This window comes from Peromyscus leucopus, chromosome 8b (genome assembly GCF_004664715.2).
Source record: "Peromyscus leucopus breed LL Stock chromosome 8b, UCI_PerLeu_2.1, whole genome shotgun sequence".
Classification (NCBI taxonomy): domain Eukaryota; kingdom Metazoa; phylum Chordata; class Mammalia; order Rodentia; family Cricetidae; genus Peromyscus; species Peromyscus leucopus.
The window spans coordinates 58,002,106-58,018,441 of NC_051086.1; the positions used below are offsets into that span (position 1 = coordinate 58,002,106).

General features: G+C 42.3%; 1 protein-coding gene and 1 non-coding gene across 2 annotated transcripts in view; both read left to right on the forward strand.

The window, feature by feature from the left end:
* Mettl16 (methyltransferase like 16) overlaps positions 1–16,336 on the forward strand; it is a 45,744-nt gene that overhangs the window by 2,130 nt on the left and 27,278 nt on the right. Inside the window, exons 2-4 of the mRNA XM_028866716.2 lie at positions 252–379; positions 10,316–10,515; positions 14,883–15,023. Of these exons, the coding sequence (XP_028722549.1) occupies positions 252–379; positions 10,316–10,515; positions 14,883–15,023 (469 nt within the window). The remainder of the gene's footprint in view (positions 1–251; positions 380–10,315; positions 10,516–14,882; positions 15,024–16,336) is intronic.
* LOC114691626 lies at positions 2,322–2,467 on the forward strand. The gene has a single exon (XR_003734236.1). It is a non-coding gene; the product is annotated as a small nucleolar RNA SNORA48 (small nucleolar RNA).

Consider the following 16,336-nt stretch of genomic DNA (forward strand, 5'->3'; position numbering starts at 1 on the left):
GTATCCCCTTAGTGGGGGGGGGGAGGAAAGTTGGACTTAAGAGCACTGCTTCCTTGCCTTACTATTTGTGTGTGTGTTTGTTTTAGAGGCAGGGTCTCACACTGTAGCCCAGGCTGGTCTCAAGCTTACTGTGATCCTCCTGCCTCTGCCTTGCAAGTACTGGTATTGTAGACATGTATGTACTCCTGTCCCACCAATGCTTTTGAAACTAAATATCTTTCTCACATCCCTTCTTCCCTCTCTCTTTAAAGATGGCTTTAAGCAAATCAATGCATGCAAGAAATAGATACAAGGACAAGCCACCTGACTTCGCATATCTGGCATCCAAATATCCAGATTTTAAGCAGCATATTCAGATAAACCTGAATGGGAGAGTAAGGTAGGTAACACATGAAAAGTTATTAATATGCATCACTCTAATGTGATCTGAGTGGACTTGATAGGAAGCAAGCTAGACTAACAGAAGACCTGAGTGTTAACCATGTGCATTTCATGGAATGTCTTATATGACCTTGGACAAACCCAATTATCCATCCTGGGGGTCAAGTTTTTAGATCTATCAAATCTGAAAATTGGAAAGTCTCTTAGTGGCCAACTTACTGCTTCTACAACAGAGATGCCAAAGTAACTGAGACTAGGATTGTACGCTATGTGATAAGTGCTCAATGAATGGCAAAATGTCTTGTTATGTGCACACCTTTAATCTCAACACTTGGTAGGCAGAGGCAAGCCTGGTCTACGGAGATAGTTCTAGGACAGCTAAGGCTACACAGAGAAACCCTGTCTTGAAAAACCAAAAAAAAAAAAAAAAAAAAAAAAAAAAAAACCCAAACCAAACCAACAAACAAAAAAAGTGTTAGTTTTGATGTGAAGTAGGAAAGTAATAACTAGAATGTTAAAGCTTGCTTCAGGGATATAGCTTAGTTGTTACAGAATTGACCTGGCATTCATGAAACCCTGGGTTCTATCTCTAGCACTGAATAAACAAAGTGTGGTGGAGCACACATCTGTGATGCTAGTACTTGGGAGGTGGAGGCAGGAGGATCAATTCAAGGACATCCTTGGCTACATAATGATTTTGAGGCTATTTGAGACTATCTGAAAAACAAAGAAGGGCAGAGATTACGACAATGGTATGAGAATGTGAGAACGTAAGTGTGTTATACCTGAGGTGACAGATGCACAATAAGACCAGGCCAGGCTAGTCAGCAAGTAATCTTAGCCACCGAGCCGTCTCTCCAGCCATCCCCACCCCAACACTGTTCTTCAGGCTTTTATTTCATAGTTTTATATATTAGTCAACTTTCCATTACTTTAGCAAATAGAAACCAATGTAGGAAGAGGAGAGGTTGATATTGCCTTGTAGTTTTGGAGATTTTACTCTTAAGATAAGGTGACTTTGTTGCTGAGGCAGTACATGGTGACTAGATGTGCCTAAGGAGCAGTTCACCACATAGCCACTGGGAAATGAGAAGAGAAGGGACAGGATCTCATAGCCCATTTGGAGGCATGCCTTTAATGACTTAATACCTTCCCACTCTCCACCTTGTGAAGGTTCCAACACTTCCTAATTGTGCCAAGCTGGGGACTAAACTTTTTTTTGAGTTTGAGACTAACCTGGTCTTCAGAATTTGTTCCTGGGCAGCCCAGGTCTAGACAGCTTTGGATGTCTTAGAACTGACTATGTAGACCAGGCTGGCCTGCTACTATACCTAGTCTGCAAAGTTAGTTTCTTTTTAATTTTATTTATGCTTAAGACCACTTACTGCTTTTTTGTGGGGTGGGCGTGCGGGGGCGGGTGTTGAGACAGTGAGACAGAGTTTCTCTGTAGCTTTGGAGCCCTTCCTGGAACTCACTGTAGCCCAGGCTGGCCTTGAACTCAGAGATTCGCCACTACCGCTGGGCCAACACTTACTGCTTTTACAGAGGACTTGGGGTTTGCTTCCCAGCACCCACTTGGTAGCTCACAATAGTCTCTAATTCCAATTCCAGATGATCTGATGCCTCTTTCTGGTCTCTGAGGGCAGTATACATATGTGGTACACAGTCATGCATGCATGCCAAAATGCATACACAAAAAATAATCTTTTACAAATAAAAGTTTTTAATTATATTTATTTATTCATTTGTGTGTGTGCCTGTATGAATGTACCACAGCATATGTGGAGATCAGAGGAGAACTTGTGGGAGTCTTGTCCTTCCAGCAGGTGAAGTCTGCGGTTCAAATTCAAACTGTCAGGCTTGGCAGCAACTGCCTTTGTACACTAAGCCTTCTTGCTGGCCCTTCAAAGTGTATATTTTATAATAGATATAAAGAATTCCCCCCCTGGCAATGGGCAAAGAGACACCTTGTTGTTGTTGTTGTTCTTATATCAGTCAGGGGCAGAGCAGATAGGTGACAGTCTATTGTTCATCCTAGCTTCATGTCTGGCTTGGTGGCCAAAGCTGTTTCATGTAGGACACATTAAAAAAAAAGAATTAAAAATATTTTGCTTCACAAATGTGCCTATAAAAAAGAAGACATGGGGCTGGAGAGATGGCTCAGGGGTTAAGAGCACTCGCTGCTCTTCCAGAGGACCTGGGTTCCATTCCCAGCACCCACATGGCAGCTTACAACCATCTGTAACTCCAGTTCCAGGGAATCTGGGACTCTCACACAGATATACATGCAGGGAAAAATAAAAAATAAACAAATCATTAGAAAAAAAAGACATGGTCATCATTAATATTTTCCTTAATTTTATTTATATATGACCGTGTGTTTGTGTTCTGTGGTACTTATGTGGAGGTCAGAGAACAGTTTTCAGGAGTCGGTCTTCTCACTGTGGCATCCAGGGGTTGGATTCAGATCCCCAGGCATGTGTGGCTGGTGCTTTTACCCTGTCTCTGGTGTTGGGGAGCTCAGGCTAGGGCAGTTTTCTTTAAAGTTGAGAGTATTGTGTGTGTGTGTGTGTGTGTGTGTGTGTGTGTGTGTGTGTGTGTATGTATGTATGTATGTATATATATATATGATGTGAGTGTGTGCAGAAGTATGCTGCTGCGTGGACTTTGTTTTGTTTTTGTTTTTTTGAGAGGATTTCTCGTTTTGGTGCCTGTCCTGGATCTTGCCCTGTAGACCAGGCTGGCCTCGAACTCACAGAGATCTGCCTGGCTCTGCCTCCTGCCTCCTGAGTGCTGGGATTAAAGGCATGTGCCACTACTGCCCGGCTCTTTTTTTTTTTAAGGAGAGTGGATGGAAACATACTTGAAAACAAGACTGGCCATGTCATATCCTGTTTTTTTTTTTTTTTTTTTAAATGTCCACTAACTTTTTATTTATTTATTTATTTATTTATTTATTTATTTATTTATTTACTTGTTTTGGGGGGCCGTTTTGAGATAGGGTTTCTCTGTGTGTAGTCCTGACTGTTCTGGAACTCACTCTGTAGACCCGGCTGACTTCAAACTCACAGAGATCTGCTTGCCTCTGCCTTCCGGGTGCTGAGACTAAAGGCGTGCGCCACCACTGCCTGGCCCTACTAACTTTTTAAATTTTTGTTTATTTTTAATTTTATATTATGTGTATGCCTGCATGTGTGTCTGCACTGTGTGTTCCTGGTGCTGGTGGAGGCCAGAACAGGGCTCAGAACTGGAGTTACAGATGGTTGTGAACTGCCATGGGGTTGCTGGGAATCAAACCCAGGTCCTCTGGAAAAGCAGAGCTATTGAGCCATCTGTTCAGCCCTCCAGAGGACAGCTTTTGAGAGTTGGTTCTCTACTGCCATCATTGCTTGTGGAGGATTGAACTGAGGTCATCAGGCTTGTGTGACAAATGCTTTTTTGTTTTGTTTTGTTTTTCGAGACAGGGTTTCTCTGTGTAGTTTTGGTGCCTGTCCTGTAGACCAAGCTGGCCTCAAACTCACAGAGATCCACATGGCTCTGCGTCTCGAGTGCTGGGATTAAAGGCGTGTGCCACCACTGCTCAGCTGTGACAAACGCTTTTACCTGCTATATTGCTGGACAGTATATTTATTTTTACAGGAAAAAGAACACAATTTATGGTAGCTGGAGAGATGGCTCAGTGGTTAAAAGCACTGACTGCTTTCCCAGAGGACCTGGGTTCAATTCCCAGCACCCACATGACAGCTCACAACTGTCTATAACTCTAATTCCAGGGCATACGACACCCTCACATAGACATACATGCAGGCAAAAACACTAACACACATAAAAATAAAAACTAAAAAAAACCACAATTTATTATGCTTCATGCATGCACTATCAGACTACAGTATGGCATATGCAGAAGGGATTTGTTATATATAGGTATAGGAGATGGGAGATCTGCTCTCCTGTGTCAAAGACCTAGCTGCTTCTAGCAGGACTACTACTTTCCTGCCTGATTAGGTCAGAGGTCAGGATTCCCTGTATTGATAAAATGTTCCTTTCCTTTTTTCATGATTCTTTCTGTCTATTTAGGTCTTTTGGGACAGGGTTTCTTTGCTTAGCCCTGGCTGTTCTGGGACTAGCTCTGTAGAGCAGACTGGCCTCGGACCACAGAGATCTACCTGCCTTTGCCTCCTTGTATGCACCACCATCCCATGATTTGATTTTTTTTTTTTTTTTTTTTTTTTTTTTGGTTTTTTCGAGACAGGGTTTCTCTGTGTAGCTTTGCGCCTTTCCTGGAGCTCACTTGGTAGCCCAGGCTGGCCTCGAACTCACAGAGATTCGCCTGGCTCTGCCTCCCGAGTGCTGGGATTAAAGGCGTGCGCCACCACGCCCGGCTCCATGATTTGATTTTTAGTTGTGTGTGTGTGTGTGTGTGTGTATCTGTGGGTTTGTGTACATGAATGCGTTGCCTGAGGAGGCCAGAAGAAGATGTCAAATTTCCTGGAGCTGGAGTTACAGGTGATTGTTAACCAACCTGTACAGGTGCTGGGACTGAACTCAGGTCCTGGGAGAGCAATGCACACTCTTGTCTTTCCACTCCCCAGATTTATGTTTGCTTGCTTGCTCTCTGTCTCTTTGGAGACAGGGTCTTGCTGTGTAGCCCAATCTGACCTTGAACTGTTCTTCCTTCCTTAGACTCCTGAGTTTTTTTATTCATTTATTTTTGCAGTCCTGGGGTTCAAACCTAGCGCCTCTTGTATTCTAGGCAAATTAGATTTTCTTGAGGCAAGATCTCACTAGCTCAGAGTGATCTGAAACTCATTCTGGCCTCATCAGGCCTCAGATTCACTGAGATCCTCCTACTTCAGTCTTCTGAGTGCTGAAGTTACAGTCTAGTTACACACCCAGTGCAGGCACTTACTTCATTTTAATAGTGTCAGTTTATTTATTTTTGGGTTTTGGAGACAGGCTTTCTCTGTATAGTCTGGCTGCCCTAGAACTCATTGTGTCGACCCTGCTGGTTGTGAACTCACAGAGAACCACCTGCCTCTGCCATCCTAAATGCTGGGATTAAAGGTGTGTGCCCCCTCTTCCATTTTAATCCTTTTTAAAGAAAAAATTTAATTATGTGTATGGGTGTTTTGCCTGCATGTGTGCCTGTGTACCCTGTGCATGCAGTTTCCATGGAGGCGAAGAGGGGGTTGGATCCCTTGGAACTGGGATTGTAGGTGGTTGTGAGCTGTCATGTGGGTGCTGAGAACTGAACCCAGGTCCTTTGGAAGAGCAGCAAGTACACTTAGTGGCTGAGCCATCTCTTCAGGTCCAAATAACAGTCTTAAAGAAGGCATTTGACAACTGAGGTTTTAGGTAATTTTCTGGTTTTACAGAGACTGAGTCTCCTCATCTAAATGTAGGTGAAAGAATGTAGTTTTGTATGGCTGTCATAAAGGTTAGCGATAATTTATGCACAATGATTAGCATATTATAAACATTCGATTAAGGGTAGATGTCCCCTATTGTTAGGAAGCCTGATAGGGTTGAGATGGCCAGTATTGAGGATGTGATGATGTCTGTTTTTTCCTACCGGTCACTGATTTGTTAAAATTGTATCAGATCATTGTAATTTAATTAGGTTTTGCTTTTTCATAGTAACTAATTCCATAGCAACAGCCTGCTGTTTGTTTGAGCTCTGTTAGTTGATCTTGAACACAGTGTGACATTTAACTTTTCTGTTTTTAAACCAAAGACCAACACTGAAGGTTAGTTGTACTTGGTGACTAGTGAAAACTAGTATCATCTCATTGATAATCCAGTGACCCAGACCAGGGTTGCAACAAGGCTGTGACAGGCTTTGGTGTTTATTGACGCACTTGAGGATCAGCTTCTGCTGTATTAGAATGATTGTTAGGTCATCCTTGAATAGTGGAAATGCATATTCTAAAACTCATCTCCAGTGATGATACAAATAAAGTATTCATTTGCAGCAGAGTGGGGATCATTCTGGGGCAATCAGAAGTCTGTTGACAATAGGCTGTTTTGTGAAGCTGCATGTGTTAATTAAACAAACAACAAGGACTGATGGAATGAATAAATGCTAATTTTCACGTGAGAGCTAATTTTAGTTCCCCCTGTGATCTTGGAAATGAGAATAAAAACAGATCTTGCCTGTGTTCAGGTTTCGCAGTGTCCCAGGGTGCTAATGTGACCTAGATATTTAAGTAGTGAAGTTGGGTGACTAGACTTTGCCCTACAAAGGATTTCCAACACTTGGATATTATCTGCCTTTTCTTAGAACTAAAAAATGAACAGTCAGTTTTGTTATTAGAATCTAAGAATCTGTTTTCATAGGTTTCTGTTTATTCCCTTCATTGGTCTTCCTTCTGCTTCATATGCAGTGTTTTTTGGTGATAGGTTATAGTTCCTCATTAGTAAATCATGTGCTGTAGTCTATTAGAATGAGAGAGTATGTTTGTATGTCTAAGGAGTCTTGTTTTGTAGAATCTTGATCTGTATCTCTGGCTGCTTGGGATTCACTGTGTAGACCTGCATGGCCTTGAACTTGAAAAGATCTTTCTCCCTCTTAATTGTGATTGCAGGTATATTCTTCCATGCTTGACCATAGATTTTAGTTTTATACAACTGAGGGTCAAACCCAGGTTTCTTGTGCACACTAGGTAAACACTGTACTGCTGAGCTATACCCCAACCCTGTGTATTTGTAGTGTGTGGGGGCTTCAGAGAGAGACAGGGAGGTACTTTCCAAAAATTATAAATTTTTTTAATTATGTATAATAATACCATTTCCCCTTTCCTTTTTTCCCCTCCTATGCACCCTTTGTTCTCTCTCAAATTCATGGCTTCCTTCTCTTTAATTGTTGCTGTTGGTGGTGATAATGGGGTGTGTATGTGGTTTTTTCTTTTTTTCTTTTCTTTTTTTTTTTTTTTGGAGACAGGGTTTCTCTGTATAGCACTCCTGTCTGTCCTGGAATTCACTTTGTAGACCAGGCTGGCCTCAAACTCACAGAGATCCACTTGCCTCTGCCTCCTGAGTGCTGGGATTAAAGGCATGCTTCAATATGCTTAGCATAAAAATGGAGCTGGGCGGTGGTGGCACACGCCTTTAATTCCAGCACTCTGGCGGCAGAGCCAGGCAGATCTCTGTGAGATCTCTGTGAGTTTCCTGGGCTACCAAGTGAGTCCCAGGAAAAGGCTCAAAGCTACACAGAGAAACCCTGTCTCGAAAAACCAAAAAAAAAAAAAAAAAAAAGGAGAAAAATTTTAATTTTTAAATTTTGTTCCTTTAAAAAAAAAAAAGATTTATTTATTTATTATGTATGCAGTGTTCTGTCTGCATGTGTGCCTGCAGGCCAAAAGAGGGCAACAGATCTCATTACGGATGGGTGTGAGCCACCATGTGGTTGCTGGGAATTGAACTCAGAACCATTGGAAGAGCAGGCAGTGCTCTTAACAGTTGAGCCATCTCTCCAGCTCACCCCCCTTTATAAAATTAATTTATTAAAATTTATTTTATGTGCATTGGTGTGAAGGTGTCAGATCCCTGGAACTGTAGTTACAGACAGTTGTGAAATGACATGTGGGTGCTGGAAATTGAACTGGGGTTATCTGGAAGAGTAACCAGTGCTTTTAACTGTTGAGCCATCTCTCCAGCCTCCTTTTTTGTTCTTTTTTGAGACAGGGTTTCTCAGCGTATTGCTTGCTGTCCTAGAACTTGCTCTGTAGATCAGGCTGGCTTTGAACTCCCAGAGATCCACCTGCCTCTGCCTCTAGATTGCTAGGATTAAATACACCTTCTAGACCACTTAATGGAAAAAATTACAGAAATGTATCATTCCTAGATAATATAATGACCATACTGCATGTATAAAAGAAAAAAGTTGGGGATTGGAAAGATGGCTGAGTCAGGAAAATGCTTGCTGTGCAAACATGCCGACTGTTTTAGGGTCTCTATTGCTGTGAGAGACACCAGGACCACAGCAGCTCTTGCAGAGGAAACATGTAGTTGGGACTCGCTCACAGTTCAGAGGTTCAGTCCATTAGCATCATGGTGGGGCATGGTGGTGTGCAGGTAGACATGCTGGAGAAGTAGCTGAGAGTCCTACATCTTGCAGGCAGCAGGAAGTGGTCTGAGTGTCACACTGAGCAAAGTTTGAACATAGGAGACCTCAAAGCTCACCCCCTGGTGACATACTTCCTTCAAGAAGGCCCCACCTACTCCAACAAAGCCACACCTCCTAATAGTGCTACTCCCTCTGGGGGCCATTTTCTTTAAACCACAGTGACCTTAGTTGTTCCCCTAGTATCCTTGTAAATGCCTGATGCAATGGTGTATTCCTGTAACCCCCCTGCCTGAGAAGCAGGATTCCTGAGTCTTGAATTCCAGGTTCAGGGCCAGCCTGGAAGAGTGGTGGCCTTCTGGCACAGTGGTGGCCTTCTAGCACAGTGCTCTTTCAGAACATGGCCCCTGAGTAGCTGCTCAGCCGTGGAAGATTTGTCACTGTCCACAGGTGTAAGACCTTGTGTCATTTGGTTAGTTCGTATCTCTTTCCCTGAGTTGTTGAAGCTGGTCCTACTGAGTCCCCTGGATTTGCAGTCATCGGTTTTCACAGCTCGACTGCACAGCAACGTTGGAGAGTTGTAAGGCAGGGCTTAGGCTTCTGGGTATGCGCTTCAGAAGACACTTTCAAATTTTGTTTTAGAAGGTGTTTCTAGGTTATTAGGTTTCCTTAATTTCTAAAATTTTACATTTCAAAACTTAAGACTTTACACATAGTATGATGGGATATTAGATTAGCCAGTGTAGTGGAAAAGAATGTGAATATATTAGTGTCTTACTTGACTGGATTTCTGAATGTGTAAGATAGACTTTTATTTCTGTCAGGAGTAAAATACAATATTTTTTTAAGTCTTGTGTTTTTTTGGAGGAGGGAGTTGGTTTTGTTTTTTCGAGACAGGGTTTCTCTGTGTAACATCGGTAGCTGTCCTGGAACTCGATTTTAGACCAGGCTGGCCTTGAACTCACAGAGATCTTGCCTCCTGAGTGCTGGGATCAAAGGCATGTGCTAAACCAGGCCTGGTACTTTTTTGTTTGTTTGTTTTGTTTTGAGACAGGGTCTCTCTGTTATGTACCCTGGCAGTGCTTTAGAACCCTGTATGTAGACCAGGCTGGCCTCAAACCTAACAGATCTGCCTGCTTCTGCCTCCCAAGTGAGGAGATTAAAGGTGTGTGCTACCACACTTGACTGAACGGTATGCTGGTTTTTTTCCCCCATTTTTTTGAGTGAGGTTTTGAAGAATTGTATTAGGTTCATTGATGTTGGTGATAGTAAAAAAGAAAAAATAGCTAGCACTGAGCAGTGGTGGTGCTCGCCCTTAATCCCAGCACTCAGGAGGCAGAGCCAGGAGGATCTCTGTGAGTTCGAGGCTAGCCTGGTCCACAGAGCGAGATCCAGGACAGGCACCAAAACTATACAGAGAAACCCTGTCTCAAAAAACCAAAAAAAAAAAAAAGAAAAAGAAAAAGAAAAAGAAAAACAACCACTTAGTATCAAGAGCTGTATTCTTTTCAGAGACTGTCACATGGCACTGATGTTGGTACTCTTACCCTTAACAGCTGAGAGAAGTGTCTGCATGGCTTGTCCAGAGTCCTACAGCTAAGGCAGGAAACACACAGGAATTGGAACAGAGGCCCTTTTAACCTCTGTGCTGTGGTGCATGTGTGGATGCAGCCATTCTGGTGGATAACTTGCTGATCGCTCATAGACTCTGAAGGTGTCCAGCACCCCTGTGTGTCTGCTGTTGTGCCGAATGTTGAACGTTAGGAAATTCAAATGGACATTGGGTTCTAGTGTCGCTGCTTGATATGGCAAAGGAGCTAGTGCAGCCCAGTGGTACATACTAATCATTTGGTCTTTGTCTCTGCTCCTTAGTCTTAATTTCAAAGACCCTGAAGCAGTCAGAGCTCTGACTTGTACTCTCCTAAGAGAAGACTTTGGACTTTCTATTGATATTCCTTTAGAGAGACTAATTCCCACAGTTCCCTTGAGACTCAACTATATTCACTGGGTAGAAGATCTGATTGGGCACCAGGATTCTGATAAAAGTACTCTTCGAAGAGGAATCGACATAGGTAAGTTTAGGGTTCTTCTTTTGGGGGCTGAAAGTAATTTTCATAGGTTTTGCATTCAGACTCCTTCTAAGCTCTTCTAGTAGTTGTTGGGAAAGAAGCTTTTACCTGTTACACATGGACATTGGTTTCTCTTGGAGTGTCCATGTCAGTTAAGGGGCAAAGGGGGTAAGAGAAGTGTGGAAGGAAAGAGAGGCTCTTGTCTACTCAGCTTTCAGATTTCCACCTTAATGTCTGTGTGTGTTGGGCATGGTCTACTCTGTTATTAAACAGTTCTCTATTTTATTGCTATTATTATTATTATTATTATTGAGACAGGGCTTTTCTGTGTCAGTCTGGCTATTCTGGAACTCTCTCTAGACCAGGCTTTCTTCAAACTCACAAAAATCCTCCTGCCTCTGCTTCCTGAGTGCTGGTGCTTGGCCCCTGGAGTCCTCCTCCTTTTCCCGTTCTTGATCTTCTCTTCCCAAATTTCTCCTATTTCTTCTCTCTACCTGCCAGCCCTGCCTATCCTGTCTCTTGCCTCACTATTGGCTGTTCATCTCCTTATTAGACCATCAGGTGTTTTAGACAGGCACAGCAACACAGCTTCACAGAGTTAAACAAATGCATCATAAAAGAATGCACACATCTTTGCATCATTAAACAAATGTTCCACAGCATAAACATCTTCAGCTGATATTCTGTAACAGCACTTTTTTCTTTATTTTCGATAAGACTGTTGATCACAAAATCTGTGGTTTTTTTATTTAAAGAGTAGACTCTTGCTATTGTTCGTGCTATTCTCACATTCCCGAGTTCCAGAAGCCCTCTCACTCAACTGCCTGTGCATTGAGGGCTAAAGGGGTGAGCTAGCGTACCCACTTCCTGTTGTTGTTTCTCTCTTATATATCACTCTTTCTTTTGAAAATTTGTGGCACTAGGGTTTGAACTGGCTTTGCTAGGCAAGCATTCCACCACTGAGCTGCATCCTCATTCTCTCTTTTCCTTTTGGAGTTGGGATTTTACTCTGTTGCCCTTTCTGGCCTCCAGCTCCTCTTCTCAATGGATCCTTCTGCCTCAACGTCCCTACATTCTTCAGGAATGTGGAATTGTAGATGTGTCCATTGTGTCTGGTGTCCTTTCATTGATTTTATTTTTTACTATTTGTGACTTTTATTTTAATTTTTTTTGGTTTTTCGAGACAGGGTTTCTCTGTGTAGCTTTGCGCCTTTCCTGGAACTTGCTTTGTAGACGAGGCTAGCCTCGAACTCACAGAGATCCTCCTGCCTCTGCCTCCCGAGTGCTGGGATTAAAGGCGTGTGCCACCACCTGATTTTTTTTTTTAAGGTTTATTCATTTATTATGTATAGTGTTCTGCCTGCATGTGCCCTTGCAGGCCAGAAGAGGGCACCAGATCTAATTGTAAGTGGTTGTGAGCCACCATGTGGTTGCTGGGAATTGAACTCAGGACCTCTGGAAGAGCAGTCAGTGCTCTTAACCACTGAGCCATCTCTCCAGCCCTATTTGTGACTTTTTGACACAGGATCTCCTGGAGCTCAGCATGTTCTTTTTTTTTTTTTTTTGGTTTTTCGAGACAGGGTTTCTCTGTGTAGCTTTGTGCCTTTCCTGGAACTCACTTGGTAGCCCAGGCTGACCTCGAACTCACAAAGATCCACCTGCCTCTGCCTCCCGAGTGCTGGGATTAAAGGCGTGTGCCACCACCGCCCGGCCGCTCAGCATGTTCTTGAACTCCTGATCCTATCTCTGGCACCATCTGTGATCTTCCTATGGCTTCTACTACTGTCCATCTTCACTGCCACTATCCCAGTCTAGTTCATCATCCTCTCTACCATGTGTACAGAACAGCTTCTCGGCTGCTTTGCTGACATCTCTACTCAGTTGCTCTTACATTTCATGGTTGGCACTGTGTCTAGAAAATATGTATATGTCCACATCTGATCACATCTTCTCTTAGTAGTTCCTTATATTGCTTTTGTGATAAATACTTTTTTTTCTCTCTTTTTTGAGACAGTGTTTCTTTGTATAGCCCTGGCTGTCCTGGAACTTGCCCTGTAAATCCGGCTGGCCTCGAACTCACAGGGATCTGCCTACTTCTGCCTCCCAAGTGCTGGGATTAAAACCTTGGCTTGGCCCATCAGAATTTCTGTTGTCTGATCCTTATCTTCTTCCCTGGGTTCTCTAAGCCTCAGCTTACATGATTTTTTCTTTCCACACTGTTTTCTAGACCTTTAGTCTTTTGTAGACCTTTATTTGCTGTGCCTCAGACTTCCCGTCTTTGTCCTGTTGGTTCCCGTTTATATTATACTTGTCAACTAAAGCCTGCTTTCTCTGACTTTGCAATCTATGAAAGGTTGCTTTCTTGGTTATAATACTAGACTGCCACTAGATTGCAAACTAGTTAAAATAATCTCTCAAGGCCTAGCGAAGTTGTTGGATAAAGGCATTCTTTTGACATTCAAATTCTAAGTGCTTCATGTGATCTAAGCACTGGAGACCTGATAGAGTTCACTTAAAGCTCTTACTTTTTTTGTTCATGGTAGAAGATGGCTGACAGGTCTTAGAAAGCTAAAAGCTTGTCTTGAAAAGTGTGGTAGCAGGTATTTGTGATCTCAGCACTTGGGGTATGACAGAGCAGGATGACAAGTTCCAGGCCAGTGTTAGCCTGGGTTATGCAGTGAGACCATAACTAGGGAGGAAGTGGGGAAAAGGGATCCTAGCCTATTTGGTGCTAATTGCATTTCTGTTATGCCCCAAACCTTCTGAAGTAGCACTTGGGGATACGCGAGGTTAATGGATTTTAGCTCTTCGCAAGGGGCAATGCTTGCTGAAATCATATTCTTTCTAATTAGGGTTCTATATAAATTCTTCCCCCAGACTCCATCAGCTTGCTCTAATTCTGTGACTATGCTTTCCATTTTTATTTATCGTTATAAAGATTATTACCCACTTAAAATCTTGTTTGGTTTTTTGAGGATATCAGAATGTCAGGATGCAAATTTCTTGGTCTTGAGGATTAGAGAATAATCTTAGGAGGGTAAGGGGATTGTTCTTTTACTTGCATTTTATTTTTCCCCCTTTGATACAAAATTTAAAAAAAAGTTCCTTTTTTTTTTTTTTTTTCTTGAGAGGTGAAAACACTCTAAATGACTCTAGCTCTCCATAATGCCCAGGCCTAAACAATTGACTCTTGAGGAGCTGGGTATCCTCATCCCTTTCTATCTCCCAAATCCTCAAAGAGGTGTTTACCTAACAGTATCAGGGCCAAGAGACAATAACTGTGGCTGCAAAGAGGTTAAGGATTGCAACCATTAATTTTGGTCTCTGATTCCCAACCTGTTGAGAATAGGTCATGAGGATGAGTGGGCTTCTGGGTTAGGAGCACCTTCTGAACCTGCAGAGCTACAATGGAATCAGTTTGTGGTCAGGGGAAAGCAGCCCTGGAGTGGCTGGTCCAGACTGTAGCCCTCAGGAGAAACCCTAGCTTTCCTTCCCTTGGATATACACATTGGGATCTAATTGGTCAAGATTTATTAGTGGTTGTAAAGGCAGCATTTGGAGGGGAAAGTAGACCAGTCCAGGGTAGGGGCTCTTCATGTAAATTTAGGAACAAATATTGGCTGTTGAAGCTGACTTTCACCCCCATGAAGCACTGGCTTCTCATTATGTCTCTTGAACCTGTGCTAGGGCTAGTCAACGACTGACATTGTACACAACCACAGACCACAGGGAGTCGGGCCATTTGATGCCGTGGAAATCACACACACACACACACACACACACACACACACTCACACTCACACTCACGCATGCACACACACTTCTGCTTTTCAAGAATAAACTGTGTTTATCTGCATATTTTCTTAGTTTTCCTCTTTTTTCTTTGAGGCAGGGTCTCAGACTCACAGTCTTCTTGCCTCTGTAGCTTATGTGTTGGAATTACAGGTGTGTGATGTTATGCCCAGCTTATTGATTTGTTTTAAGATACTACTATGGTGTTTTAATAAGTAGCATTGCATTGAGGAAATTGTTTTGTATGGGACACAAAGACTTTTATAAGCAAATTTTATAAAATTAGTTATTTTGGCCACTTTAGGTTAATAAGCTGTGCTTTCCTGGGCTTCCAGTTGTCTGTACTTCATTTTACACACAGCATAGAACAGAAGGGCAGGAAGGTTTCTGTCCTCGAGGAAATTTGTACTCTGGGGGTCAGACTCACGAGTGAAATGAGGAGCAAGCCCAGTAGCGCAGAATAGCCTCACTTGTGAGTTCTACTTGGAGACTTGAAAGAATTCCTAAGAAGAAAAAGGATTTTATTGTTCTCACCTTCAGCGCTAATATGTGGAATGTGCTGGATTTTTATTTACTAGGTACTGGGGCATCCTGCATCTATCCCTTACTTGGAGCAACCTTAAATGGCTGGTATTTCCTGGCAACAGAAGTGGATGATATGTGCTTCAATTACGCAAAGAAAAATGTGGAACAGAATAACCTATCTGATCTCATTAAAGGTTGGTTCTTGTGAATAAATAGCCCCTCAAGCTTTGTTTATTAAAACTTCTCTAATTTAAAATGTCTTATTATTATCGTCTATGGGTTTTTTGTTTGTTTGTCATGAGACAGGGTTTCTCTGTAGCTCTGGATGCCCTGGAACCCACTTTGTAGACCAGGTTGACCTTGAACTCAGAGATCCTCCTGCCTCTGCCTCCTGAGTGCTGGGATTAAAGATGAGTATCACCATGCCTGACATCAGTTGTAACTGCCTGTAACTCGAGTTCCAGAAAATTGGATGTCTTCTGGCTTCTACAGGCATCTGCATAGGCAGGATGTACATAAACTCATTCAGGCAAACATACATACAAAGAGAATAATAAATCTGAAACAACAACAGCAACAAAAGCCAGGTGTGGTGGTACACACTTTTAATCCTGGCAGTTCCGAGGCAGAAGCAGGTAGATCTCTGTGAGTTCCAGGCCAGCCAGAATTACACAGTGAGAGCTTGTTTTCAGTAGTAGTAGTACTAGTACTACTAGTAGTAGTGGTAGTAGTAAGAACTACACAGTGAGACCTTGTCTCTAATAGTAGCAGCAGTAGCAGTAGTAGTTAATAAAAAACAAAAAACAAAACCACAAAAAATGCTGATTGAGTTGCTGACTTAAATTCCTTAGAAAGTTGTTCAAATGAATTTTAGTATGGGATAAGAACAGAATTTCCAAGAGTTTCTGAGATGTTTTCCCATTTTATGCTATGTACTTTTGCAAAGTAGCACTCTCAGATTGATAGTTATAAGATCAAAATATTGGTCACCTCTGAAAAACCTTGAAGATGTTCTATGAATATATTTTTACATATCCAAGATGTTTATGTGAAAATAAATAAGCATAGCATATCCATTTCTACTGCAAATTTCCTTTCACCGTCAATGAATGGAAAAGTTATATTTATGCCAAATAGTTGCTTTATGCTTCTTTATGATTTATCAGAAAATGTTAGACTTTTGTACCTGTGAGTTTTGGACAGTGTAGGCTGGCCTTGAACTCTTGTGTAGCTGAGAATGACCTTGTACTTGGCTGATCTTGCTTCCACCTTCCAAATGCTGGGATTATAGGTGTTTATACCTATATGTGGTGCAGGGGATTGATACGGGTTTTGTGTGTGCTAAGTAATCACTCTACCAACTGAGCTACACTTCCACTCCCACTTTAAATTTTTTTTTTTTTTTTTTTTTTTTTGGAGACAGTGTATCGGTATTCCAGTCTGGCTTTAAACTCACTGTGTAGCTGAGGGTGACCTGAAATTTCGGGATTATAGACCTGGACTATCA